This window comes from Chelonia mydas, chromosome 1 (assembly GCF_015237465.2).
Source record: "Chelonia mydas isolate rCheMyd1 chromosome 1, rCheMyd1.pri.v2, whole genome shotgun sequence".
Classification (NCBI taxonomy): domain Eukaryota; kingdom Metazoa; phylum Chordata; order Testudines; family Cheloniidae; genus Chelonia; species Chelonia mydas.
In genome coordinates, this window is record NC_057849.1 from 306,440,660 (window position 1) to 306,465,593 (window position 24,934).

The 24,934-nt window shown below is 41.6% G+C and overlaps 1 protein-coding gene and 1 long non-coding RNA gene across 3 annotated transcripts in view; one reads left to right on the forward strand and one right to left on the reverse strand.

Moving 5' to 3' along the window:
- ASB15 (ankyrin repeat and SOCS box containing 15) overlaps nucleotides 1–6,493 on the forward strand; it is a 38,158-nt gene extending 31,665 nt beyond the window's left edge. The window contains exons 10-12 of one of the 2 annotated variants that reach the window (XM_043550381.1): nucleotides 63–633; nucleotides 2,543–2,696; nucleotides 5,226–6,493. In XM_043550381.1, coding sequence (XP_043406316.1) covers nucleotides 63–633; nucleotides 2,543–2,696; nucleotides 5,226–5,398 — 898 coding nt within the window. In that variant the 3' untranslated portion in view covers nucleotides 5,399–6,493. The remainder of the gene's footprint in view (nucleotides 1–62; nucleotides 634–2,542; nucleotides 2,697–5,225) is intronic. The other variant, XM_043550385.1, reaches the window with a different exon arrangement.
- Nucleotides 6,494–17,241: 10,748 nt separating this feature from the next.
- On the reverse strand, nucleotides 17,242–19,604 carry LOC122462322. The gene is made up of 2 exons (XR_006284804.1): nucleotides 19,494–19,604; nucleotides 17,242–18,929 (listed from the first exon to the last, which is right to left on the reverse strand). It is a non-coding gene; the product is annotated as an uncharacterized LOC122462322 (long non-coding RNA).
- Nucleotides 19,605–24,934: the final 5,330 nt, after the last annotated feature.

Below are 24,934 nucleotides of genomic sequence, written 5' to 3' on the forward strand. Positions count from 1 at the left end.
GGAAGGAGTTGATGCCTGGGTGGATTTGAGCCAGATGAAAATTTTCTTCATTATCTTTTTAGGTCACTGAAATATCTAATTCCAGTTACATCCAAGATTGCAATCCAGAGAAGTGGGTTAAGCCCCATTCACTCAGCAGCAGATGGCCAGAATGTGCAGTGTCTAGAACTCCTAATTGAAAATGATTTTGATGTCAATACTCTTCTGGCTGAACACATTTCTGAAAACTACGATGATGAAAGGAAAACGGCACTCTATTTTGCTGTTTCTAACAATGACATTCTCTGCACAGAAGTGTTACTCAAAGCTGGTGCAGACCCAAATGAGGATCCTCTAAATTGTCTTCTTGTAGCAGTGAGAGCTGGTAACCATGAAATCGTACGGTTGCTTCTATCCTATGGAGCAAATGTCAATTGCTACTTCACGCTCGTGAATGATACCCATTTCCCCAGTGCTATTCAGTATGCTTTGAATGATGAGGTAATGCTAAGGCTGTTGCTGAATCATGGATATAATGCAGAGAGGTGTTTTGATTGTATGCATGACGACATCTTTGGAAGTTCTTTTGTGTGGTCACTTCCAGAAGAGGAGGTGTTACCAGGATGGACATCTTGTGTAGTAAAAGATACTCCAGTAAGCACATTCCTCATTTTCGTCTCTTCATTTTTCTCTTCAGTGTAACCTTGCTTTAAATTTATTTCATATTTTAATGCAGAATTAAGATTTCTCGATCTCAACATACTTATTTACACCCCCTCACCAAATAATCTTTGTTCACTTTTATTCTGGGATAGAGAAAATGATACACATAGAATAGTTTTAATTCTGAAACTGAGTTAGAGGTTGTAGGAAGGAAATATTGACTAGCAATTAAAGGAGGGAGCTGGAAGGCAGGAAAGTGGGTTCTATTCCCAACTCAGCCAATTATTTGCCCGTACGTTTTGGGTTAAATCACTTAGGACATGATCCTGCAAACTCTTAAGCACGTGATATCTATTTGTATGGTAAACCTATCTAAATCAACGAATTTATTCAGACAAATAAAGTTATACGTATGTGTAAGTGTTTGCAGGATTGAGATGTTGGACCAAATTTATGAAATGTCCATATTTTTGGTGCCCAGCTTGAGATGTCCAGATGTTCAGAGCCAGTGAGAATCCCAAACTTTGATTGAAATCAAATGAGAGCTGTGGCTGCTCAGCACTTCTAAAAATTAGGACCTGGGTATCCCAATAACTAAGGAACACAAAGTTAGGGGGGAAAATCAAAATTTAGGAATTAACCTGTCTGTACTTCAGTTTCCCCCTATAGATAGAGGGAATAATAATATCTGCCTGTCTCAAGGGGGCTGTGAGGCTTTATTAATGCTTGGATAGTGCTTTTTAATCCTCAGATTAAAGTTCCTGTAGTTATGTAAGAGCAAAGCATTACTATAAAGCAGTGTCAGTACAGACGCTCCCCGGGTTACACAAGACCCAACTTACAGAAATCTGAACTTACGAAAAAAGTTCCGTAAGCTAGAAATAGGAGGGTTTTTTTGGGGTGGGAGGGTTGTGTAATGGTCGGGTATACGTTTCTGATTTATGCAAAATTCGAGTTACACAAGGCATTCCGGAATGGAACGATTGCATACGTCGGGGAGCGTCTGTACAATTAAACACAGTACTTATGAGATACAATTCTTGGAAAATGTATATCTTTTGTATAAAATGGTGGGTTTAAAAGAAAAAATATAATTGTATTTGGTTCCAATCACTCTTCCACTGAAGTCAATGATGAAACTCCCATTTTCTTCAATGGGAGCAGGATGCCTTTTAGCATTCTGTTAGCAGCAGGCGTTCCCACACAATTAGCCTGCACAAGATACTGACAAGTTGTTATTAGTAACACAGGTAACACAAGATATGGTTTGAGGATTTTATACTTTGGATGCTTTACGATCAAAGATTTCCAAGGGTGCCAGATTATTTCATAGGCTGTTTTGAGACTCACCCCAAACCCATTTTTCAGGGATATATTCAAGCAAATTTTAGTTCAAAGTATAGATGAAAAAATGTAGAGTTATGATAGTAGTAGATAAAAATGATAAAGGCCTAAGAGTTAATGTCCTCCAGGTTTTCCCCTGAGTTTGAGATTAGTGTTTGAGCAATAATGCTCAGCATACATGTAATGAAACTGTACTTTTTAGAGAAAGCTGTTTAACCCTATTCCTAAAACCAAAGTGGAATAAAACAATAGAGTAAGTTATCAAGATATTGTCATCTTTGACATAATGAAAAGTGGCCTTCAGGTTTCTGTTCAAACCATCAGACCAACCAACCAAAGAATCAGACCCACCAACCAAAGAATCAGACCAACCAACCAAAGAATCAGAAGTTAGCGATGGCTGGAGATAACTTTTTGGTGATCCATTATATCCCCATGGGGTTTAAGTACAAGACTGTTTCTTACAGCATATTTCTGTAAATAAATTCTTTAAAATTGCATTATTTTGATATTTCCCTGGGTGAATTTTAAAAGTAATCTGTGTTTTTCCTTTCAGTTCTGTGCCTTTCTTACAGTTCCTTGGTTGAAACATTTAGTTGGACATGTGATTCGCATTTTGATAGACTATATGGATTATGTGCCTTTGTGCTCAAAACTAAAGTGTGTCCTAGAAACACAGGAAGAATGGCCAGAGGTACGTCAGATATTAGGTAAATGTCTAACATTTGTTTAATTATTTGATCTGGTACTAACGTTTTGTAAAAAATTACTATAATTACCAGACTATATTTAATTCTGATATGTTCTGTTTGAATCACCTGGTCTAAGGGCTAGTTCCTGACACCCTGTCTCAGATTGGGGCAGATCCTCAGGTAGAATCAGTCATCAGGGTTCCATTGACATAATAGCACTAAGATAATTTGTAGTAGCTAAGGATCTGCTCCACTGAGTAGTAACTTGTTCTGTGGGAAGCCCCATTTATTTCAATTGGAGAGTAAGGTACCCCAGGCAAGTAGTGGTGGCAGAATCTCACCCTACACTGACATACGTATTTCTAACGCACCCATCACTGTGTAATCCTCTGAGATGCTGACCCTTTACTGAGGGGCATTTGCCCACGCTTTCATTGTTCTACTCCCTCCCTCACCTAATAGCTCTTCAGAGAGCAACATGAGAAAGAGTGTGGAGCACTTCCACTGTAAAATGTTGGCCTTTAGTATGCCATAATGTCCTAAATCTGATTTACACGATGTGCATTATCGGGGCATCATTTTTAGCATTTTAGTTGAGCCTCTCACAGGTTACTGTGTATACCTGTGTTTTAAAAGGCTTACAAACTAGATGGGACATTCCACCACAATATTAACCCCAGGACCGAGAGGGTTCAGGAGCAGCCGCAATTTGGGAATCATGGAGACTGGGAGGGGCCTTAAAGGCAGTGAGGGGGCACTGGAACTTCATGCGGATTGCTCTGGGTCCATCATTCAAGATCTGCCAAGATCTTAGGAAAGAATCCTCAGGTTTTGGGATGCAGAAGCCCTTTCTAGTTCTGGGTGGAAGGAACCCCGACCCTTTGGAAATCCTACCCTCCTGACAGATCGATCCGGCAGAAACACCATGAGTGACATCCTGGCCCTATTGAAGTCAATGGGAGTTTTGTCATTGACTTCAGTGGGTATGTCTATATTGCAGCTGGTAGCAGGGATAGACTTGTGCTAGCTGTGCTCTAGCTAGCATAAGTCTGTCTGCCTGAGCTGGGAATCACGCCTCCCAGCTGAAGCATAAACATACGCAGGATTTCACCTCATCACTATGAATTCACAATGTTTCCTGTCCCTTACATAGGCTATGTAGGGTATATGCTTATGTGTAAGGGACATTTTAGTCCTACATTTTAAAAAATTGCCCAGTTTCATTAGTTTATTAGTAACACAGGCAAGGAATTAATTTATTATATTTATCTCAGTGCCATTTTAAAGCAGCTGCAATTAAATTCTGAAAAGTTTCCATTAGATATGTATAGGAAGATGTCTTATAACAATTTCCTAAGGGTATATGTACCATGCCTAAATATATATTTATATGCTATATTGCAGTAGAGCTCTTAGTCTATTGCACATCTACATTTATTTTAAAAATATATCTATATGTATGTCCACACAAACTGGAATTGTTTGAAATGAAGATCTATTTAATACATTTTAATTTATTGAACTATGGAAAATATGTTTGTCTATGTTTATGCTTTTATAAACCTTCACCAAAGCAGTTCTCTTTCTATTAAGGTAATAAATACAAAATTCTGTCTGAATAATGTGGAGATTGTAATATCAACTGATAAAGGGCAAATTTTTCAAAATTAAAGCTGATGCTGTCTTTATTTTTGCTTTTGTATTTTACACTGGTGAGCAAAATAATTACTTTCTTGGATTTTTTAAAAATCACCCCCCTGAGCACAGCAAGTCTGAGCGCTTTAAAGCGCTATGTAGACAGACTCAAAGTGCTGGAAGCCGCACTCCCAGCGCTCGGAGCTAATCCCCTCGTGGAGGTGGATTACCAGGCGCGCTGGGAGAGTTCTCTCCCAGCGCCCGCGCGCAACCACACATGCACTTCAAAGCGCTGCTGCGGGAGCGTTCCCGTGCCAGCGCTTTGAAGTTTCCAGCGTAGACATACCCTGAGTCAGTGGGAATTGAAGGTGCTTAGCACCTTTCAGGATTGAATACACAGATCATGTAATTAGTCACCATTTATTGTGCTACTTGGTGTGTTGATCTAAGCATCCAAATGAAGGGTTTGGATATGCTATTCAGATGCCCACATTTGAGAAATTGAGACCATGGTGTTACCATCATTTTAAAGGAAAAGTGCCGATTATAAGACGTTAGTAGCACATAAAATCACCATTTAGAATTTAGCTAAAATAAACCGGCTTGTCAATTAAAAACAGGGGGAAAAAACACTTAATGAGCATCCAATATGAAAATAACGTAGAAGTACAATAAAACTGGCCACTGGATGTCACTATTGCTCCAGTTAAATTTTATTGGTGGTGCATTTATTTGGGAGTAAATTAAAACTGTATTTTATTAAAAGTAACAGGAACAGGAGGGTCCTCAGCTGGTAGATTTCTGAAGTGAGTTTCATTAGAGCACATGTTTTGAGATTCTAAGTCTGAGACACAACTGCCAAATTAATCGCCTGTTTTTTTCCCCTGATGTGTTTCCCTCACTATTTTTCAGAGAATCCTCGTCCATTAAAACATTTGTGCCGCCTCAAAATACGTAAACTGATGGGACTAAGGAGACTATGGAGACAAGCATCAATGGCGAAGCTTCCTCTTCCACCAGTTCTAAAGGACTATATCCTATATAAAGAATATGATCTTTATGGAAAGGGGCTAAATTTAGCCTAAATATAAAACAGTCATTTAAAACTTGTACATTAATTCTTTAGACTTTTTACCTAGATTGAGAATTATGTAGTATTGTTATATGTACTCAAAACATTTGATATTTGCTGTAAATAGGCCTTTTATGGGAACCCTTTTTTAAAAAATGTGGTCTGTAAAACTTAATGTTTTTTTTCTGTTTTTACTTAACATTGTGTCTTGATATTCTAAGAGCATGGAGAAGGAGATGATAGTCATTGGGCAACCCAGAACCTCCTGGATTGGATTTTAGGTGAGTAATATGTACAGTTCAACCTGGTAAAAAAGTGTTTTTAATGTCTACTACGAGCAGAGTTTTCTTAGTGGATTCTCTCTTGAAGATGATAAAAGAGATCATGTTTAAAATGCTGATTTATTTTAAAAAGCGTATATATGGAAATTAGATGTATGATGAAAACAAAAATGTTCCCTGTTTCATTTGTATGATAACTCTTGACTCAAGCCACCTTTCATGTATTTGGCTTGAAAATATAATATTGTACATTTTAAATCGTGGTCCTACTGTTAAGTGCTCCAAAAATAATAAAACAGTTCTCTTTTTTATTTAGATCTAAAGAAGTCAAACACAGCAATCATCCTTTTTATTCATACTGTAAAGTTTTAGGGGAAAGATATTATGGCTTAGCCTTCTATGGCTTTGGTATTCTTTGGCAACAATTGTGCATGTCAGTGAAGTTCACTGTTAAGTCGGACAGCTACCCAAAATATTGCAAGCCCAGAGTTGTGCCTTTTGCTCAAAAGCCTCTGGTAGAAACTTATTTGGACTGTTTAGTGAACACTGGAGTCTTGTCACCAGTTTCACACAGTGAGTGGGCTACACCCATTGTGCCAATGATCAAGAAGGATGGCTCAGTCTGAATTTGTGGCGATTTCAAAGTGACATTGAATTCAGTTTTATGTGCAGACAAGTTTGACCCTACCTTGTATTGAAGATTTGTTTGCTAATCTTAGTGGTGGATAGTGTTTCAATCAATTGGATTTGCTCAATGCATATATACAAAAGGAGATTGATCTGATATCTCATAACTATCTCACGATCAACATGCAAAAAGGCTTATTTTGTTACAACAGGTTGCCTTTTGGAATCACATCGGCACCTGCCCTGATCCAGAAAGCCATGGATGAGATTGTGAAGGGACTGAATGGAGTTCAAAGTGCTATTTGGATGACATCCTTGTTACAGGAAAGGATCAAGAGGATCATCATCAGAATTTGGATGCTTTTTTAAGGTTTGGAAGACCATGGACTGAGAATACATGGAGACAACTGTGAGTTTTTCACACCTTCAGTTGGATACCCTGGACATGTAATTGATGTCAAAGGCTTAAGGAAATTGCCAGAGAAAGAGAAGGCAGTTCTTCAAGCGCCCCTGCCAGAGAATGTGTCACAGTTACATTCATTCTTAGGACTCCTTAACTCTTATGGTAAATTTCTGACTAATCTGGCAACAATATTGGCCTTACATGACCTGTTACAAGCAAAGAAAAAATGGAAATGGACTGAAGAGTGTGAGCATGCATTTAAGTAAGCAAATAAATTGTTGATGTCAGCAAAAGTTCTTACGGACTTTGAAGTTTTGTTGCCATTGCTACTGGCTTGTGATGCTTCACAGTATGAAGTGGGTGCAATTCTTTCCCACTTTCTTCCTGATGGCATGGAGACACCAATTGCCTTCACTTCACAAACAATTCATTACATCTGAGAAGAAATATGTGTAAATAGAGCAAGAATTTCTCAGTATTATCTTCAGAATTCAGAAGTTCCATACCTATCTGTATGATAGACCTTTTACCTTGCTGATGGATCAGTGGCTGTTACTTTCCATTTTTGGATGGAAACATGGAATTCTGTCATTAGCTGCTGCTCATATGCAACAATGGGCATTGCTACTTTCAGCTCATTCTTATACTTGTCAATTCAGTAAAGGAACTCAGCATGGCAATGCTGATGGGCTGTGATGACTGCCATGCCATGCCTGCACTGCCATCAACCCAAAGAAACTTCAGCCAAAGTGTTTTATCTCAATTTGATGGATAGGTTACCCATCATTAGCACAGACATCAACAAAGAAACCACTAAGGATGATGTGCCTTCTCTTATGAAGGAAGTGGTACTACAAAGTAGTGTTGGATCAGAAAAATTCCCAGTGTACACAATTCATGTTACATCAGTGTGAATTGTCTGTGAATCATGGTTGCATATAATCAAGAATGCAAGTGATCATTCCAAGATAACTCCAATCTCAGGTTTTGGAAGCTCTTCACAAAGAACATTTTGGCATTCTGTGGATGAAGGCCATAGCCCGGAGTCATGTCTGTGGCCGGGGATTGACAAAGATATTGAGAGAAAGACAAAGTTCTGTACTATGTGTCAACAAATTCAACATGATCCTGGTCCAGCTTATCTACACCCTTGGTCGTGGCCTCAGACTCCTTGGACATATGTATTCACGTGGACTTTGCCAGACCTTTGGAAGGTTATATGGTTTTGGTTGTAGTCAACACCTATTTGAAATGGCCAGAAATTTTCAGAATGTCTTCTGCTACCGTTACCAAGACCATTAGACATATTCGTACCTTGTTTAGCTAATTTGGCTTACTATTACAGTTGGTGAGTAATAATGGACCTCATTTCTGTTCTGAAAAATTTCAGAGGTTCCTTGCTTCAAATGAAATTCAGCATAAACATTCCGTTCCATACCACTCACCTACAAATGGACTAGCAGAACACTTAAGCATGCCTTAAGAGCCAACTAGTTACTAATCTATTTTGAGTTATCAACAGAAACTGGACAGAAACAGACATTTGTTTTGCTTTTCTACAGGAACACAACACATGTTACAACCCAGGAGTCACCTGCAACTCTATTCTTGAAACAGTCTTTGCATACCTGTTGGGACCTGCTCCATCCTGATGTTGTCTCACATATAGCCAAATCCCAAGCTATGCAAATTGATTGATGACGTGAGACTCATCATTGCTCTTTTCAAGTAGGATATTTAAAGTAGATTCGCAATTATGACTGTGAAGTGAAATGGGTACTTGGAGATCTTGTAAAATGACCTCTTTTGCACAGAACCTCTTTTGTTCGTGGTAAAACTATCTGATGGTATTTTATGGAAATAACATATGGAACAGTTGTAATCTTGACAAGTACCAGAGTCCAGGGATGTTCCAGTAGGGCTTTCTGTTCCTCAGATCAAACTTCCTTCTGTTAGAACTCCTAATTTTGATGACTTGGTGAAAGAAACTTTGGTATCAGATCCAATTGATTTCTTACCTCAGTTGTTCCTGTTGTTCAGGGAACTGCCGTACCACCATCACCACGTTATCCCAAGAGAGTGAGAAAACCAGTTGTGTGCCTGAATTTATACATTGTTCAGTTAGTGAGTTGCTGTTCCAGGGCAGAATAATCCCTTGCAACTTGAGAGTCTGCAGTAGACCACCCACGACTTTAGTTAGGTTATATAGTTTTTGTTAGCCATGTAAATGACAATGTATATGTATTTGGAAAGCTTTTTTAAAGTAGGGTGGAGGAATGTGATGTCCTATCCTTTTAAATGTTTCAGCACTCATCCTTCCTCAGTACAAAGCCTCACTGTCATATTGGTTTCAGTTTTACTGCCAGAAGAACAATAATCTTTCCACAGCAGACAGCTGTGTTTCCATTAGTTCCCTCTAGCTATATCCTTCTCTGCTGGGTCCAAGTATAACAAAACCATTGGACCATCTTCCCAAGGATTATAGTGGATTCTTCAACACTGACAATTTTTAAATAAGGTTGAACTTTTTTTCTGAAAGAGGTACTGTCGTTCAAACAGCAGTCAAGTCAGGGAAGTTCTATGGCCTGTGTTCTGTAGGAGGTCAGACTAGATAATCACAGTAGTTCCTTCTGGTTTTATAATCTATGAATTATTGGCGCCCAAGCTCCTAAACTTCTAGGCTCCTCTGCAGAGCTGAAAGAGAGCCTGGAAGTGCCAGGTCCCAATCTCCTTGCTCAACCAGGGCTTCCAGGCTCCTAGTTCCCCCCATGACATCCTATACCCCATGTTCACCACTTTTATAAGGTTATGGTATATTTTATATGAAGTATGCCTTGTGAGGTATCATTAGAAAAAACTCATACTTTGCTGAATATCATTATCCCATTGAAATGTGTGTAACATTACTGCATGTAAACTTATGAGACTTTGATATATGATTGTTACTCAAATATGTTGTAGTTCTGTGTAATGCGCACAAACCATTTCCTCAGAGACAAAGGTACACTAGCATGCCAGCGAGGTGCTAAAAGGCCATTACCTACTTAACTGTCCATTCACCAGCGGAGGGGGGGGGGGAGTGTAAACAAGAAATTTAAATTACATTGCATGAATGTTTCAAACGGCACATACACAGCAGACTGTTTGTCTAATCCCTGGTGGGGGGTAATTCTCAAAGAAAGGAGGAGGGTATAAAAATAAGAGACAGTGACTTCCACATCACCTCTCCTCCTTCTTCTCTAGGGAACAAGGCTGGGACTGAAGAAGATGCAGGTGTTTCCCTGTGTGTAATTCTTGAATGGTTGAGAGAGCATGCATGGTAATGTGGCTGGGAGTGATTTTATATGCTAGTGGCTGTATGTGAGCAGGCCAGGTGCGGCTGTTCTGGCAGCAAAGCAGCACCCCAGGCTGTATAGTTAAGGGGACACCTCTATTCTAAAGTCCATCTTATACCCTGGGGAATGTCACACATCCCGACCCTCCTGGCTGACAAGGAGCCGAGAAAGTGGAAACACGGGGAGCACCAACTCCCAAGTTCCCAGGCTCGTGGTGCCTTAGCACCCTGGATTCCTAGGGCTTCCAGGGACCGCAGCTTCAGGACAGCCAGCTGGTGGACTATCTCAGATAAAGAACCCTAGTGTTTCCAGGTCCATAGCTTTGGGGCAGACAGGCAGGTGGCCTGCTCCTGTGTTGGGGACCCTGGTGCTTTTCCTTTTGCCAAGAATTTTGAAACTTTTGGGTTTTGTTCCATATCAGAACAAAACTAAATTTCAAAATATCAAAATCTTCCACAAAGTGGAATTACCTTTCTCTGCACAGCTCTACTGCAAATAACTGGAGCTCATGATACAAGAATGCACATAGCCACATATTTATCTCAGTATATCTCAACCAACAAAGGAAACAATCAAGTCTTTAGATCAGAGGTTTCAAATTCATTCTGGGCATAGAGCCAAATTCACTTGTAATTATGGTCCATGGACCAGGGTTTACATTTAGGAATTCATGCTCTCCTTAGTACATAGTGAAACTCTCACTGTTGGCAATGAGAGGTTTGCATGAAGATGAAGGGTAGACTATAGCCATTACTTCATAATCAGCATTAATGATTTACTCAGTACCATATTGTGGCACTCAGCATCAGCGAGGCAACAGACTCACTTTTAGAACCACCACAGTTCCTGCCCTTTGTTTCTCTTCCTTTCCCATTCTCCTTTTTCTGTTCTTCCCCTGCCCTGCTTTCCACAGTATGCATCCGATGAAGTGAGCTGTAGCTCATGAAAGCTTATGCTCAAATAAATTGGTTAGTCTCTAAGGTGCCACAAGTACTCATTTTCTTTTTGCCCTGCTGTGTGTGTCTTCTCATTTCCTCCCTTTGTGTTTCCTGCCTTGCACTCCCAATCCCCAGCAACCATGGGCTTCTCTCCTATCCCCTTCCAACTGCTAAAATGATCACTTATATACTTGTGTTAAAGTGTTTTCATTGTATTATGCAGTAGAACAATGCAAGGCGATTAAAGGAAGATAGGAGAATTCACATCTCTCAGTTTCATTGTTTCAGGCTGTCTGCAGACTCAATAAGATATGATTGCATCCGTTTACATTACATTCTTCACCTTTGGAAAATTCTCTTTGCAACCATGAGGGAAACTTGTAAATAAAACTTAGATCCTGCACAATCTGAATGTCATGTGGTCAAAAACACATCAAGTAGAATGACTCAGGCCTGTGGGCCATCTGATTTATAGTCTTGAGCTATAGATTTATTTTGCCTAATACAAAGCACTGATTTTAGTGTTTTGAATATATTCTCCAGGGCACATTGCTGGCATGACTGTAGTGTAAACAGTTAATATGTTCTGGTGTACGTTTCACTACAAAAGCAGACATCTAGCATGCCATATTATTTCACAGGAAAACAGAAAGAGAATACATGTGCTATGTAGACAAGATACTGCCACTATAAAAAAACTTACCCTTGGCTTTTCCTTGTTTTTCATTTTTTAACCTGTGCAAAACCTGTGCTTTCCATTAACAGTGTTTAAATCAGATGTTCTCAACCTATTTTGGCCCGTGTACCCACAAAACAGTTGAAAAATCATCCAGTGTTCCACAATGTCTTACTGTCCTTTGAGCCACAAAGAATTATGCAATCTGGGGCATGGGATAATTTTTCAGCCATTTTGTGGAAGAGCCTCGTGCTGCAGGGAAGGAACAGGAGCACTTCTTCCCCACTTGCAAGGCATTCTGCTCCGGGGCAGTAGTATTGCCCCAAATGCACAAAAATCATGGGTTAGGGCCCAGAACAACTTGAAATAAAATTTAAAACCATGAGACATAGGCACTGACTCCATGGGTGCTCCAGCCCTGGAGCACCCATGAAAAAAAATTAGTGGGTTTTTAGCACCCACTGGCAGCCAGATTCCTCCCTCCCTCTCAATGCCTCCTCACCCTACCTCCCAGCACCTCCTGCTCACTATGATCAGCTGTTCCATGGCATGCAGGAGCGGTGGGGGAGAGGGGGAGGAGCGGGGATGGGGCAGAACTGGGTGGGAAGCGGTGGAGCAGGGGCAGGAAGAGGTGGGGCAGGAGTGGGGGCTTGGGAGAAGGTGTGGAGTCGGGGCCTGGGGAGGAGCTGGGGCGGGAAGAGGCGGGATCGGGTGGGGGCTTGGGGTAGAGTTGCCAACTGTCTAATCACACAAACCCAAATGCCCTTGCCCTGCCCTGCCCCTTCTACAAGGCCCTGCTCCACTCACTCTATCCCCCCTTCCTCTGTCACTTGCTCTCCCCCACCCAGCAATGTTGTTCGTTTTAAGAACGCTTTCACAACAGATTTGACAAAACACAAAGAGGGTACCAATGTGAGATTTCTAAAAATAGCTACACCACTCAACCCAAGGTTTAAGAATCTGAAGTGCCGACCAAAATCTGAGAGGGACGAGGTGTGGAGCATGCTCTTAGAAGTCTTAAAAAAGCAACATTCTGATGCGGAAACTACAGAACCCAAACCACCAAAAAAGAAAATCAACCTTCTGCTGGTGACATCTGACTCAGATGATGAAAATGAACATGTGTCAGTCCGCACTGCTTTGCATCATGATCAAGCAGAACTCCTCATCAGCATGGAAGCATGTCCTCTGGAACGGTGGTTGAAGCATGAAGGGACATATGAATCTTTAGCATATCTGGCACGTAAATATCTTGCAACACCAGCTACAACAGTGCCATGTAAATGCCTGTTCTGATTTTCAGGTGACATTGTAAACAAGAAGCAGGCAGCATTATCTCCTGCAAATTGTAACCAACCTTGTTTGTCTGAGCGATTGGCTGAACAAGAAGTAGAACTGAATGGACTTGTTTTATTTTTGAATGCAGTTGTTTTTGTACATAATTCTACATTTGTAAGATCAACTTTCATGATAAGGAGAGTGCACTACAGTACTTACATGAGGTGAATTGAAAAATACAACTTTTTACAGTACAAATATTTGCAATAAAAATAAATATAAAGTGAACACTGTACACTTTGTAGTCTGTGTTGCAATTGAAATTAATATATTTGAAAATGTAGTAAACATCCAAAAATATTTAAAATGGCATTCTATTGTTGTTTAATATCTCGATTAATTGCACGATTAATTTTTTTAATTGCTTGACAGCCCTAGTAGAAAAGAAACCTGAGTCTGTGTCATCACCTTTTCTCCAGGAGCTGAAGATTTAAGACACCATATAAGAAATTCCTGATAAATTATGAGAGTTGACAGTTCTGGGGTAGTTATACTGCTAGGCCTTTAAAACACCAATTCCCCTGCCTTGTGATTATTTGTTCTTTGTAGTTCAGCCGCCCCAGGCCTCAACTTATATTGTGACCCCATTGTGCTAGCCGCTGTACAAACACATAGTGACAGAGCTCCTGGTCCAAAGAGCTTACAATCTAAATAGACAAGACAACCAAAGTGGGGGAGAAATACAGGAAGTAAGTGACTTGCCCGAGGTCGTGCAACAGACCAGTGGTACAGCCAGAAATAGAAGCCAGGTCTTCTGACTGCCTTCTCCACTGCCTTCTCCACTAGACCACATGCCAGAGGACCTGAATACTGTGTTGGTGGAGAGAAGGGGAGCAGCTGATCTCGGACTGGGTGGAGGCAGCAACCACAGTAGCAAGAGGAAGGAGCAAATAGTCTGCTCCTTTATCCCCTGTCTGAGCTTCCACTGGATCCCATGGGGTGTGACTTATCACAACCCAGTGCCATGTCATGTGTCCCACCCATTGAGCAGCACTGATATTGACTGAGGCATGCTCCAGGCCTGGCATTTTTATCAGTGATATTGGGGGGGGGGGGGGGGGTTGGAAGGCGACATGAGGAAGTATTTCTGTATAATTAGGTCTCCGTTTCTCATAGAATCTGACCCATTATCCAGGTGAGACAAACAGCTGCATCAGGCACATGAGCTCCAGAAGAAGCCATACATTTAGCTTCTGCTTTTCGATGCCACCTTTAGTTATTGGTGAGATCCTGGTTATTGTCTCATTCACAGCTTGGTTCAAAGGACCAAATTCTACCTCTGAGTTGTGGATCAGAATAGTTATATTTGTGAGGGGGGAGCAACTCTTGCACTCTGATACTGGCTACCCCGAAACCTAGAGGCCTGACACTGCAGGCCCTTGTGCTGAGCTGTGAAGGGGTCTCTGGGTGGGAGCTACAATTAGGGGACATGGTTCATATGTTCTAGTTCACGTCATTCAGATTTGTCCTTCCTTGCTCAGATTATTCCAGCAATTGCAGCAGCCACAATCTACTTGGGCAACAAGAGTGGGAGGGCAGAATGTGGTCACAAACTATTGCTGGGGGGTGCCGATTTGGGGGAATTATTTTGGCCTTTAGTTGTCCAATAATATGGAATCAAATAAAAATCTTCTGGAATATAGATTTTACAGGTGTCTTTTGTTTGCTATGTGATGATGTAAAGACAATGTTACAACTGATTACAGAAGATCTCTCATCTCTTTTCACTCCCCCATCACTCCATCCATGCGGTACATTTTATCACACCCCCTTTGGTTTCCTTCTCTCATTTCTGCTCCTTCTTTTATGCAGCCCCCTACAGCTGGACCTCTCCGATCTTGCCTGCTATGCTTCCACCATCTCTTCCAAGCCACGCCTTCGCATACACTTCTTCCATGAACCCTAAAAATACTTCCTTTCAAGAAAATTGTATCCGAAAAAGTGGACCTGACCAAGACACGTTCCAACCATAGTGATTCAGTCACTTGCTTCCCTGTTTCCTTTCCTCATCTGCAGTTTTTTAGGCTGCACTAATTGAGTCAGGAACCATGTCATTTTACATATTTGAAAGCACCTAGCATACTTTCTGCACTATAATTCTAAAAATAATAAAAATCAAAAATGATTTCTCTCTTTCCTCTTGCACGGAAAGCTCTTTTAAAGAATCCAGACTACTTTAACAGGACAAATAGTAGATAAAGCAAATAGAAGTTGCCACAGATCCACGTGACCTGTGCTATGCCCCGACATACGAACAGTCGTTGGGAAGTACGCTTTGAGTGTATCAGACCTCCACAGGGTCCTTCTTTTCCACTGCCTCTGAGACTGAGCCTCCAGCTCCAGCACTGCTGTTTCATCCCATGAGGTCTGCCCACCGAGTCCAACTGAGCTAGATGCCCGTTCAGAGACTATTCCTGCTTCAGGGATCAATGCACCTCAGTAAGTATTTTGCAGTGACACACAGTCGGGTTTATTAATCAACTGGTTTGCAACATCAGGAAGTCCTTAGCTTAGCATAGAGAAGCAAAGCTTAAGACACAGTCTATATTGGCCAACGCCAGAGCACCCTTGAACAATGCTGCTATAGGAACCATCTTGGGAGTTTCCTTACTCTCTCTCTGTCCCTTTATCTTAGGCTTTGTCTACACTACACAGCAAAGTCGGGCAGTGTAAACGCTGTTTGTCAGCACTTTTGCAGACAAAATACTTCCACCCCCTACGAGTGGGGTTTGCATTGTCAACAGGAGAGTGCTCCTGCCAACAACAAGTCATTTACACTGCCACTTGCATTTACAAAACTTTTGTCTTTTGGGGGGGCCAGAGGGGGGAGCTTTTTTAAGCACCTGTGAATGACAAAAGTTTTGTCATTCAATTGGCAGTGTAGACAAAGCCTTTAAACCTTAGTTCCAAGAGACAGATCTGTACCCTGGGTCTCTCTCTCTTTTTCTGAACCCAGTTCTTATTACCTCCTGTCACCTCCCCCCATTGCCTTCTTCCTGAGTTCATGTGTGCTCCACCCAGCCAGGCTGGGAGCCTCCCACTGACAGGTGTCAAGTGTTCAGTCCTTAGGGTTTCCACTGTGTCTTTAGTGTCTTCCACTGATATGTGCTAGTTCCCAGCCAGTCCTTAACAACCTTTTCTGGACAATTACATGACAAAAGACCTCATGTTTCCTGCTTTGTACACTGCATGCACAGCAATACCAAAAGCAGAGGGAAACCGAGGCATGTATTAACTTCATAAAAATGTTGCCAAAATTCCTGCATTTGTCACAGAAGTACATTGAGTAAGTGAACCAAAATTGTTGAATAAATATTTTAAAGTGTTTGTCTGGGCTTGGGGGCATTCTCCCTTCGAAATAGCCACAGAAATCTCACTAGCATTAATGAAAGCTGTGCACATAAATCAGGGAAAGAATAGTGCTGCAGGCATCTTTGTCATGGTTATCATAATATGTTATAATAAAACATACACAAACTGTTACTACTCCTAAGGCTGGTTGTATAAAGTGGAGCTTTAGTGACATGTACAAAGCATTCATTTTGCTTTCATAGTTGATACATAATTTTTTGATATTTTCACCTAAAACCCCTGAATATGATACAACTGAAGGGCAAAATTATTCTCTCTTGTCTGCACTGAGAATGTCATAGCATATTCTATGATGAACAGAACTCCCATTAATATCAATATGAGCGCTACTTACAGGACAAGGACAATGCAACAGAGAGGAGAATTTTGCCCTTACATTGTACATTTATTCATAGAATATCAGGGTTGGAAGGGACCTCAGGAGGTCATCTAGTTCAACCCCCTGCTAAAAGCAGGACCAATCCCCAATTTTTGCCCCAGGTGCCTAAATGGACCCCTCAAGGATTGAGCTCACAACCCTGGGTTCAGCAGGCCAATGCTCAAACCACTGAGCTATCCGTCCCTCCGAAGTTAGTTAGGTCCCCATGTATTACAATCTTCATTTACAAGTGTTTTTAGATTTGTTTTCTAGTCATTCTTAAAAGCAAAACCGCACCGTTTTTTAATCGCTTAGGAGCTAGGTGAGCAAAGGAAATGATAGGTGTATCAAATCAATACTACAGATGTAGTGCTGCTATTGCTATAGAAAACAGAGCACCCTTGTGGTCTGAAATGTAAACTATGGCCTGTTAGGCCAATAGCTGTCCCCAGGGTCAGGGAACAGTAGCTGACTTTTTTGTAGCTTTCCCACCTCTGAAGAATTCAGTACAGGATTGAGCCAATCCTCTTTTTTTTTTTTTGGTAATTACATAATAATTTTAATAAATACCAGCTCTCAATTGAACATTCAAATGATCAGATTTTTCCAGACGTCCAGAGGAGTATGTTTTGCTTGCCGTAGTCACTGGTATTAGATATCCCGTGGCGCTTATTAGGAAAGAAGGAGCTAATAATAGTGTTCTCTTTGCGTTGCGCTTTTAATAATTATGTTCCATTTACCTAAAATATTGCCTCTTGCATTTTCAGTGGGACACAGACTGTATTCTCCCCTTCCTATCCTAAAATGTTGTGCAGTATAGCTGTGCAGTTTCAAAACAGCTGCTGTGTTTCACCCTAAGGGTAGCTGTATTTCAGCAGTGAGTGAAGTGGTTTCTATATATAGTTTATAAATCTGCTGGTAACGCCTGTAAGGCATGTTGAGAACCCTCCTGAGGGATAAAAGGAGCTATATGAAAATAAGATCATCATCATCATGTACGCTATTTTATCTTTCTTTTGCACGGTAGTAACTGATATTGAGGAAGCGTATGGTCAGCAGAGATGTGGAGAAGTACTTGCTTTGAGCAGAAGCCAGATGGAAATCGTTTGTGCTATCGAACGTAACAGGCTCATCTCCCGTTACAGGACATGATTCTTATTTTACTAGCACAGAGCGATAAGGAGGTGTTAACTGTATGGGGAGAAAAGGAGAGTACAGAAGAAACCTTTGTACACTTAACTTTTGTTTGCTTATATTGGATTCTCCATTTTATTTTTATTCAGCAAGGCGAAGTAGAAGTACCAGGGGTGGTTTACTTTATTAGCACAGTGCCTGTTTCATGAACAGACAGTACTGAAAGTCTGCTGTACCCTGTGACTCTGGCATTGCTGTATAATTAAACAGACCATCAGTATCTGGGTCACTGGAAGCTGAGGCAAGGGGGCACCAAGCAATGAGCTTTCCTTCTCTGAATCAAGGTGGACTGGTTCTTGGATCACTCCAAACTTTCCATGATCCTCTCTACCTTCTCCAAAAAAACTTTTCCTCCCAGTGCCCATCCCTGAGCAGCCCTCCCAGACAAGACAGATTCTCACTCTCTTCTTGCCAGCTCCCCCAAAGAACTGATTCATGTTTCTACTACTCATGAGTTCTCCATCTTCTTGCCAAGAGAGGCAGCCCAATCAATCTCAGCCATCCAGCTGGCTGGCCTCATGCACTGTTACCTGCTGCTCTGTGGGAGTCAATGCTGCACCATTTCCCTTCTTACTGCAGGACCCAGATCTCCAGAAGCCTATCTATGCCACATAGCATCCTTCTGTAATGGGAAAGCTCACCTAGAATTCTTCATGAGGAGACCCTCTCATTTGGGTCAAAGCAGCCTGGTCCCCATTATCTCTCTTTTGGAAAATAACCAATGAATGTTCCTTGCTCTAGGACACCACCAATGTCCACATCCGTTTAAAACTGTCAGGTTTGGAGACAAGTATCTTTCAGTATGACACACAATGTTAAATTTCAGTGAGAAAACAAGTTTAATGGTAATACTATGCTGTAGAAGAATGGACTCACCACTGGAGCACCTCCTCATGGCTGAGCATGGCCTAACAGTTCTGTCCTGTGTAATGCCCCCTGTTGACAGCTGCTCCTGTTCCACATTGGTCAGTCTCTTCCCGTGACTCAGCCCTCTGGCCAGGTCTCGTTTAAGTCCACTCCTTCTGGGGTAAGAGAAAATCCAATACAACAAAAAGTCCAATGTCTTTACATCAGGATTGTTGGCCCTGACCCTAAGCCCTGTGATCTTCACCTTTTTCTCTCAGGGTTTAGTCATCTCTTATCTCCTTCTCTCAGGGGCAGTTTCCCACTATCTTCCCCAGTGGCTGGCAACAGGGGCATCATTTCAGAAAAATTGGGGGCAGGGGACAACAAAGTTGTGTCAACATATAGAACATGTAATTCTATTATATCCTTCAAAGTTGGAGGGGGAGAGAGGGTGGCAAAAAAAATAGAGCATATAGACCTATGAGAAATTGGGGCAGGGGGCACAACTGCCTCCCTGCCCCATAAAAAATGACATCCTTGGCTGGTAGGGGAACTTCAGCCCTCACTCTCCTCTGTGTTTCTTCTGATGTGAGCCCATTAGCAGGTCCCTCCACAGTCTCTCCAAGCTTGCCTTTCTTGCAGGGGCTCGGATTCGCTCTTCTACTTCCTGTAGAAGTCCCCAGTAAATCCCAGCATAAAAGTAGAAACATAAACCCCACTTTGCCCTCTTCAGGCTTGACCTTTTATCCCCTTCTTGATCCTCAACTGAACACCTTGCAGGGCTCTTCCCATACCCAGGGAGAGACTGCAGAGCTCCTTTTCTCTCTCCCTGTGACCACCTCTGGTACAACTACATACTTCCTCTTTATTCTACCTCCCAGCTCCTCCCCAGGCTGGGATTTATCAGTAGTTGGGGCTGGCCCATGCTCCAGGTGCAGCCAGGTACTTTAATAGAGCTCTCCAGTTCCAGTTAACCCTTTGCATGTAAGTGGAGGGTAGACACTCCATCACATCCTATTTCATTTAAGGAATAAGCACCATAATTTGACTGGTCTTAGGGCTTACATTTGGGCTAGGCTTGAGCTTTGTTTAGAGTTTTGGCTACAATTAGATTTTCAGTTATAGGTAACCTTTAGGTCATATGGTCATCTCTAGAGTTAAGGCAAAAGCAGGGTTTAGGGCTAAGCTAGCATTTACTATTAAGCTTAGTGTTAGAGTAATGGAGGTGGTTAGAGCTAATGGTTAAGATTAGGGTGATGGCTAGGGTTAGAGTTTGTGGGTATTCTGCATTTCATATTTATCAGTACTAAAGTTCACTAATGGTTCTAGATGGGGAACATGCCCTTTCAAGTCTGGGGTATTCAAGTCAGAGGTTTGGTTCAGACTATCATAGAGATGGAGATCAGTTGTGAAATACAGATTCTAATTCTAGTTTTCAAGGGAAGGAAGATTTTGGCTCAGGCCCATCTCTAGACTCTCATCTCTTTGTCTTTCCTCAGCATAGATGGAAGGGAAGGAGACTTCTCTCCCATGTGACTCCTTGTTTACAAAATCACCAGGACAGATGAGCTGAACAATGGAATCATCTGGCATAGAGAAAAGCAGCTGAAAAGTTATTCCTTCACATGCCTTCAACACATGCTTTATCGAGCTTGCTTTGCTGATACCACTGTTAAATGTAGGTGATGACACATAGCTTCCAAGGACAGTACAGTGTGCACAGTTTTCAACAGTTGTGTTTGTCTCTAGGGTAAAGCAGAGACAGCTTGTCCTATCAGTCTGTCTTACAGCCATGTTTAGATGTCATGCAGGATTGACTTTTTCTCTCTTCTTTTTGACCTTTTCTCTTTAAAGAAAGGCCTCTGAAGTGCAGATTTAGGCTGAACTACTTTGGGAAGGTTTAGGCACTTCTGAATGCAAAGATACGTGACTACTCACAGCGAAAGCAAATATACTGCTACCTACACACACCTACAGTGCTTACCATCAGTGGATCAGTCAGATATGCATTCACACTGGAACTGTAGGAGTAGCTCCTAGGAGACTCTTTGTAAAGATGGAGAAAAGAGTGCAGAGGACATGCAATGGGGAAGGGGGGAGAGGGCAGGGGACATCCAGTGGGGGAGGAGGAATGCACATGGGGCATGCACTAGGGAGAGGGGAGGCGAGAGAAAGGAAATTATAGGGGGAGGACAGAGAATGGAGGATGGCAAGTGGAGGAGAGAGTAAGGGCCTAGATGAAGAAACAGAGGGAAAGAAGAGAAACAAAGGGTAGAGAAAGAGGAAAAACAATCCAGAGGGAGAGAGATAAAGGGGACAGCCAGATGTCCTTTTTATTTGCATAAATGTATTTTGTTTTAAACATGCACTGTAATTGAACAGTGCTTCTGAAGCGTGGGATTCCAATTCAGCTGTTTCCTTTACAACCTAAAATATGTGGACAAGAAGCTGGAAGTGGACGAGGACCTGGGGTGACAGTGGATGAGAAGCTGGATATGAGTCAACAGTGTGCCCTTGTTGCCAAGAAGGCCAATGGCATTTTGGGATGTATAAGTAGGGGCATAGCCAGCAGATGGAGGGACGTGATCGTTCCCCTCTATTCGACATTGGTGAGGCCTCATCTGGAGTACTGTGTCCAGTTTTGGGCCCCACACTACAAGAAGGATGTGGAAAAATTGGAGAGAGTCCAGTGAAGGGCAACAAAAATTATTAGGGGTCTGGAACATATGACTTATGAGGAGAGGCTGAGGGAACTGGGATTGTTTAGTATGGAGAAAAGAAGAATGAGGGGGGATTTGATAGCTGCTTTCAACTACCTGAGAGGTGGTTCCAAAGAGGATGGTTCTAGACTATTCTCAGTGGTCGAAGATGACAGGACAAGGAGTAATGGTCTCAAGTTGCAGTGGGGGAGGTTTAGGTTGGATATTAGGAAAAACTTTTTCATTAGGAGGGTGGTGAAACACTGGAATGCGTTACCTAGGGAGGTGGTAGAATCTCCTTCCTTAGAAGTTTTTAAGGCCAGGCTTGACAAAGCCCTGGCTGGGATGATTTAATTGGGGATTGGTCCTGCTTTGAGCAGGGGGTTGGACTAGATGACCTCCTGAGGTCCCTTCCAACCCTGATATTCTATGCTTCTATGTCTGGTAGGCTTCCCTCATGCTCTGTGACGGAACTAAATGGCCATTGCACATACTTTTGAGAACAGGTTGATCAATAGTTCGGTCATTTGTGCACTATTTTTCCACTGACCAAAGTGGAAGTTGGACTTTGTGGTGTATACCTCCCTGCACGGGCATGAATGTCACCCTTCGGGAATTGCACATGGGCTTTCAAACTACTGGGCCAAAATGACCAAACGTTGGCAACGTGTTAGAAACTTGACAAAATTTCAAACTGTTACTTGAAACAGTTAATTGGTGGAGATGAAATGGAGAGGGAGAGTGTCTGGAAAGACCCTCTCTTCCAAAAACTTGGAAAACAGTTCATAAGAGAGAAAAAAGTTTAAAGTCTGCCCTAAATATTAGCTGCCAATGCTTAGGCCCCATATATCTACTACTATCATTGGCTAAAGAAGGTGTGAAAAGACACTATGGAAAAACACACACATGAAAAGAAACTTGTATGCAAAGTATCTTCAAATGTGGGAACAAATCCTGCACTTATAAAAATGGTTGTAATTCCTAACTTTACTCTGCATCCTTCGTCCTGCATGAAACAAACATGCAAGTTAGTCAGTGGTTGTACAGGGGATTCTAGCAGCTTTTTAAGCAGTGGTTAAAAATAGAAGTGGGTAAATTAATCTAAGCTAAATGCTTGTATTTGCCAGAGAGAAGTGGGCAAACTCAGTTTAGCCTCTATGCTACTGCTTGTAAGCCAAGGAAAGATGTGCATTCCCTCTGTGCATGGCTTTTGCAACTTTGCAAGGTTTTATCCATATGAGTTTTAGATGGGTATATTACTGAAGTCAGATTGAGTGATATGCCTCATCCTAAATAACTACCAATAAAACCTTTAAAATCACACACCCCCATTTGTGGTTCTTTATTATTGGAGGGGTGGGCGTTATTTTAGGAGCACTGACTACAAATCGGTTGGACATACCAGGTAGTTTAAGTTTTTAAATGTTTTGGTGAACTATTTAGTTTTACTGCTTAATTTCCTCCAGTAACTACATAGTTAACCTTTCATTTTTTTTCTTTTAACTTCCTTTACTGTGGTTGCCTGCTTGTCTGGGCCCGATCCTTTTGTTTTGGTTTGGTTTGGTTTTTGTTACATTCTTTTTTTTTTATGGGCACAGGTATTGTTTTACTACCAATTTAGCAAGGAGGGTGGGCTTTTTGACTAACCCCCCTTTTATTTAGTTATACATACCTATTTACATACACACATACATATATTTTTTATATTTAGATGCATTTTATTTAACAATAACCTTAATTTTGTATGTTTGGACTTAATACAACCTTTTTTCTATTTGAGGCTGTAACAAGCCCTTAGCACCAGTGCTTTGCTGGAAAGGATAGTAGCAGGGGGCTAGGGACAACGTGAAAGGTAGGGAGAACAGTAGCATTAACAGCATGGTGAAATGGGGAGTTACGCTTACTGACCGTAGGAATAATGACTTTTTGCTGAGGAGGTGATTACAGGTTAAAATTTTTTTTGGCCTATTTTGAGAGAGGATTTAGGCGAATTTTAGGAAGAGGTTTTGATGGGTTCAGGTGGAATTTTAACCTGTTGGGCAGACCCAATGTACCCAACCTGGTTAGCATGATTAGCCCACAAGGGCGGGGGGAACCTTAACCAGCAGTTTCTGTTGCAACGAGGAAGGGCTGGGGTCGGTCTCCCTCTTGGAGCATTCATGTACATTTTAATTTACATAGTAAGCCTTTATTTAAAAGGTTAACCCGTGAACAAGGGCTGAGGAGGAAGGCATGATGGTTAGACAGAGGACCAATAGAAACGGTTAGAGGTAAAGAGACGGGGTGGGGATTAGGAATATTGCCCACCCCTACTGCAGTTTAAATATAAGTTTATAGGATTTTTAGATGGAGCTGAGGGGATACCCCAAAGAGGCTTAAAGGATAGAGAGATATTTGTTGGCCAGCAGGGGCTTGGAGAACCCAATTTTTTTTTTTTGTTTTTTTTAATTGTGTTTTAAGTTTTTGGGGGGGAGTTTTTGAGACTTCTTTTTTGAGGTTTACAGCACCGTTTTTTTTTTTTGTTTGTTTTTTTATACTAATTGAAATATGCACTAAACATTTGCCAGAAGTGCGCCTTTGAGGTACACAATCTTGTTAAGGGCAAAACTTTTTTTTAGGGGAGACCATAATTTTGAATTATTTTTGGTATACCAATTTTATTTTTTTTAGAAACTTGCAAGTGAAAGGACTAGGCCTTTTGGCAAGACGATTATCCCTCTGGACCCACCGGCCCACATTTTTTTTCCTTTTGGGTCCTATTCAGAGGGTGGACTTTTTTAGGGTGTTTACGACCTTTTTACAGCCCCCTTTTAGCAAAGAGTGTCGGCTAGTTTTAGAGAGAACAGCGCCACATACTTTGTTGCTTTAGGCGAGGTGATCCGATCGGTCAGTGGCTTATTAGATCCCTTTTTAGGCGATAAAGGGGAAACCAGAGGAAAGAAGTTGAAGGAAACACACTTGTACAAGGAAAATTTACAGAAGATGTTTACGACCCTTTTACAGCCCCCTTTTAGCAAAGAGCGTCGGCTAGTGCCACATGCTCTAGCGCATCAGGCGAGGTGGAAGACCAGTCAGTGGTTTTAGCCTGTGCCCTTTTTCACAGACCCCATTCGCGAAGAGCGTTGGCTAGAGCCGTGTACTTTGTTGCTTTAGATGAGGTGTAGGATTAGTTAATAGCCAAAGAATTAGGGTCATTTAAAGACGGAGCATAGGGACAAGCACGCTTTTTTTTGCCTTAGACGGGGTCCATTTTACCGGTTAAGCCATGCAGAAACGGCCCATTTTGGCCAGGGCTTTTACCGCCCTTTTTTGTTGGGGCCACAGAGCTTGCTTTAGAGACATCTTTGGTTATGAGCAAAGCTTTGCAGAGGGCTCTGGGTGTCTTTCTGTGACCCTTACTTTTACATTGGCACACACACACACACAGACTAAGTCTAGACAGCCACCTTTGTGACTTTTTTGGCCTACCCTAAGGCGTTAGA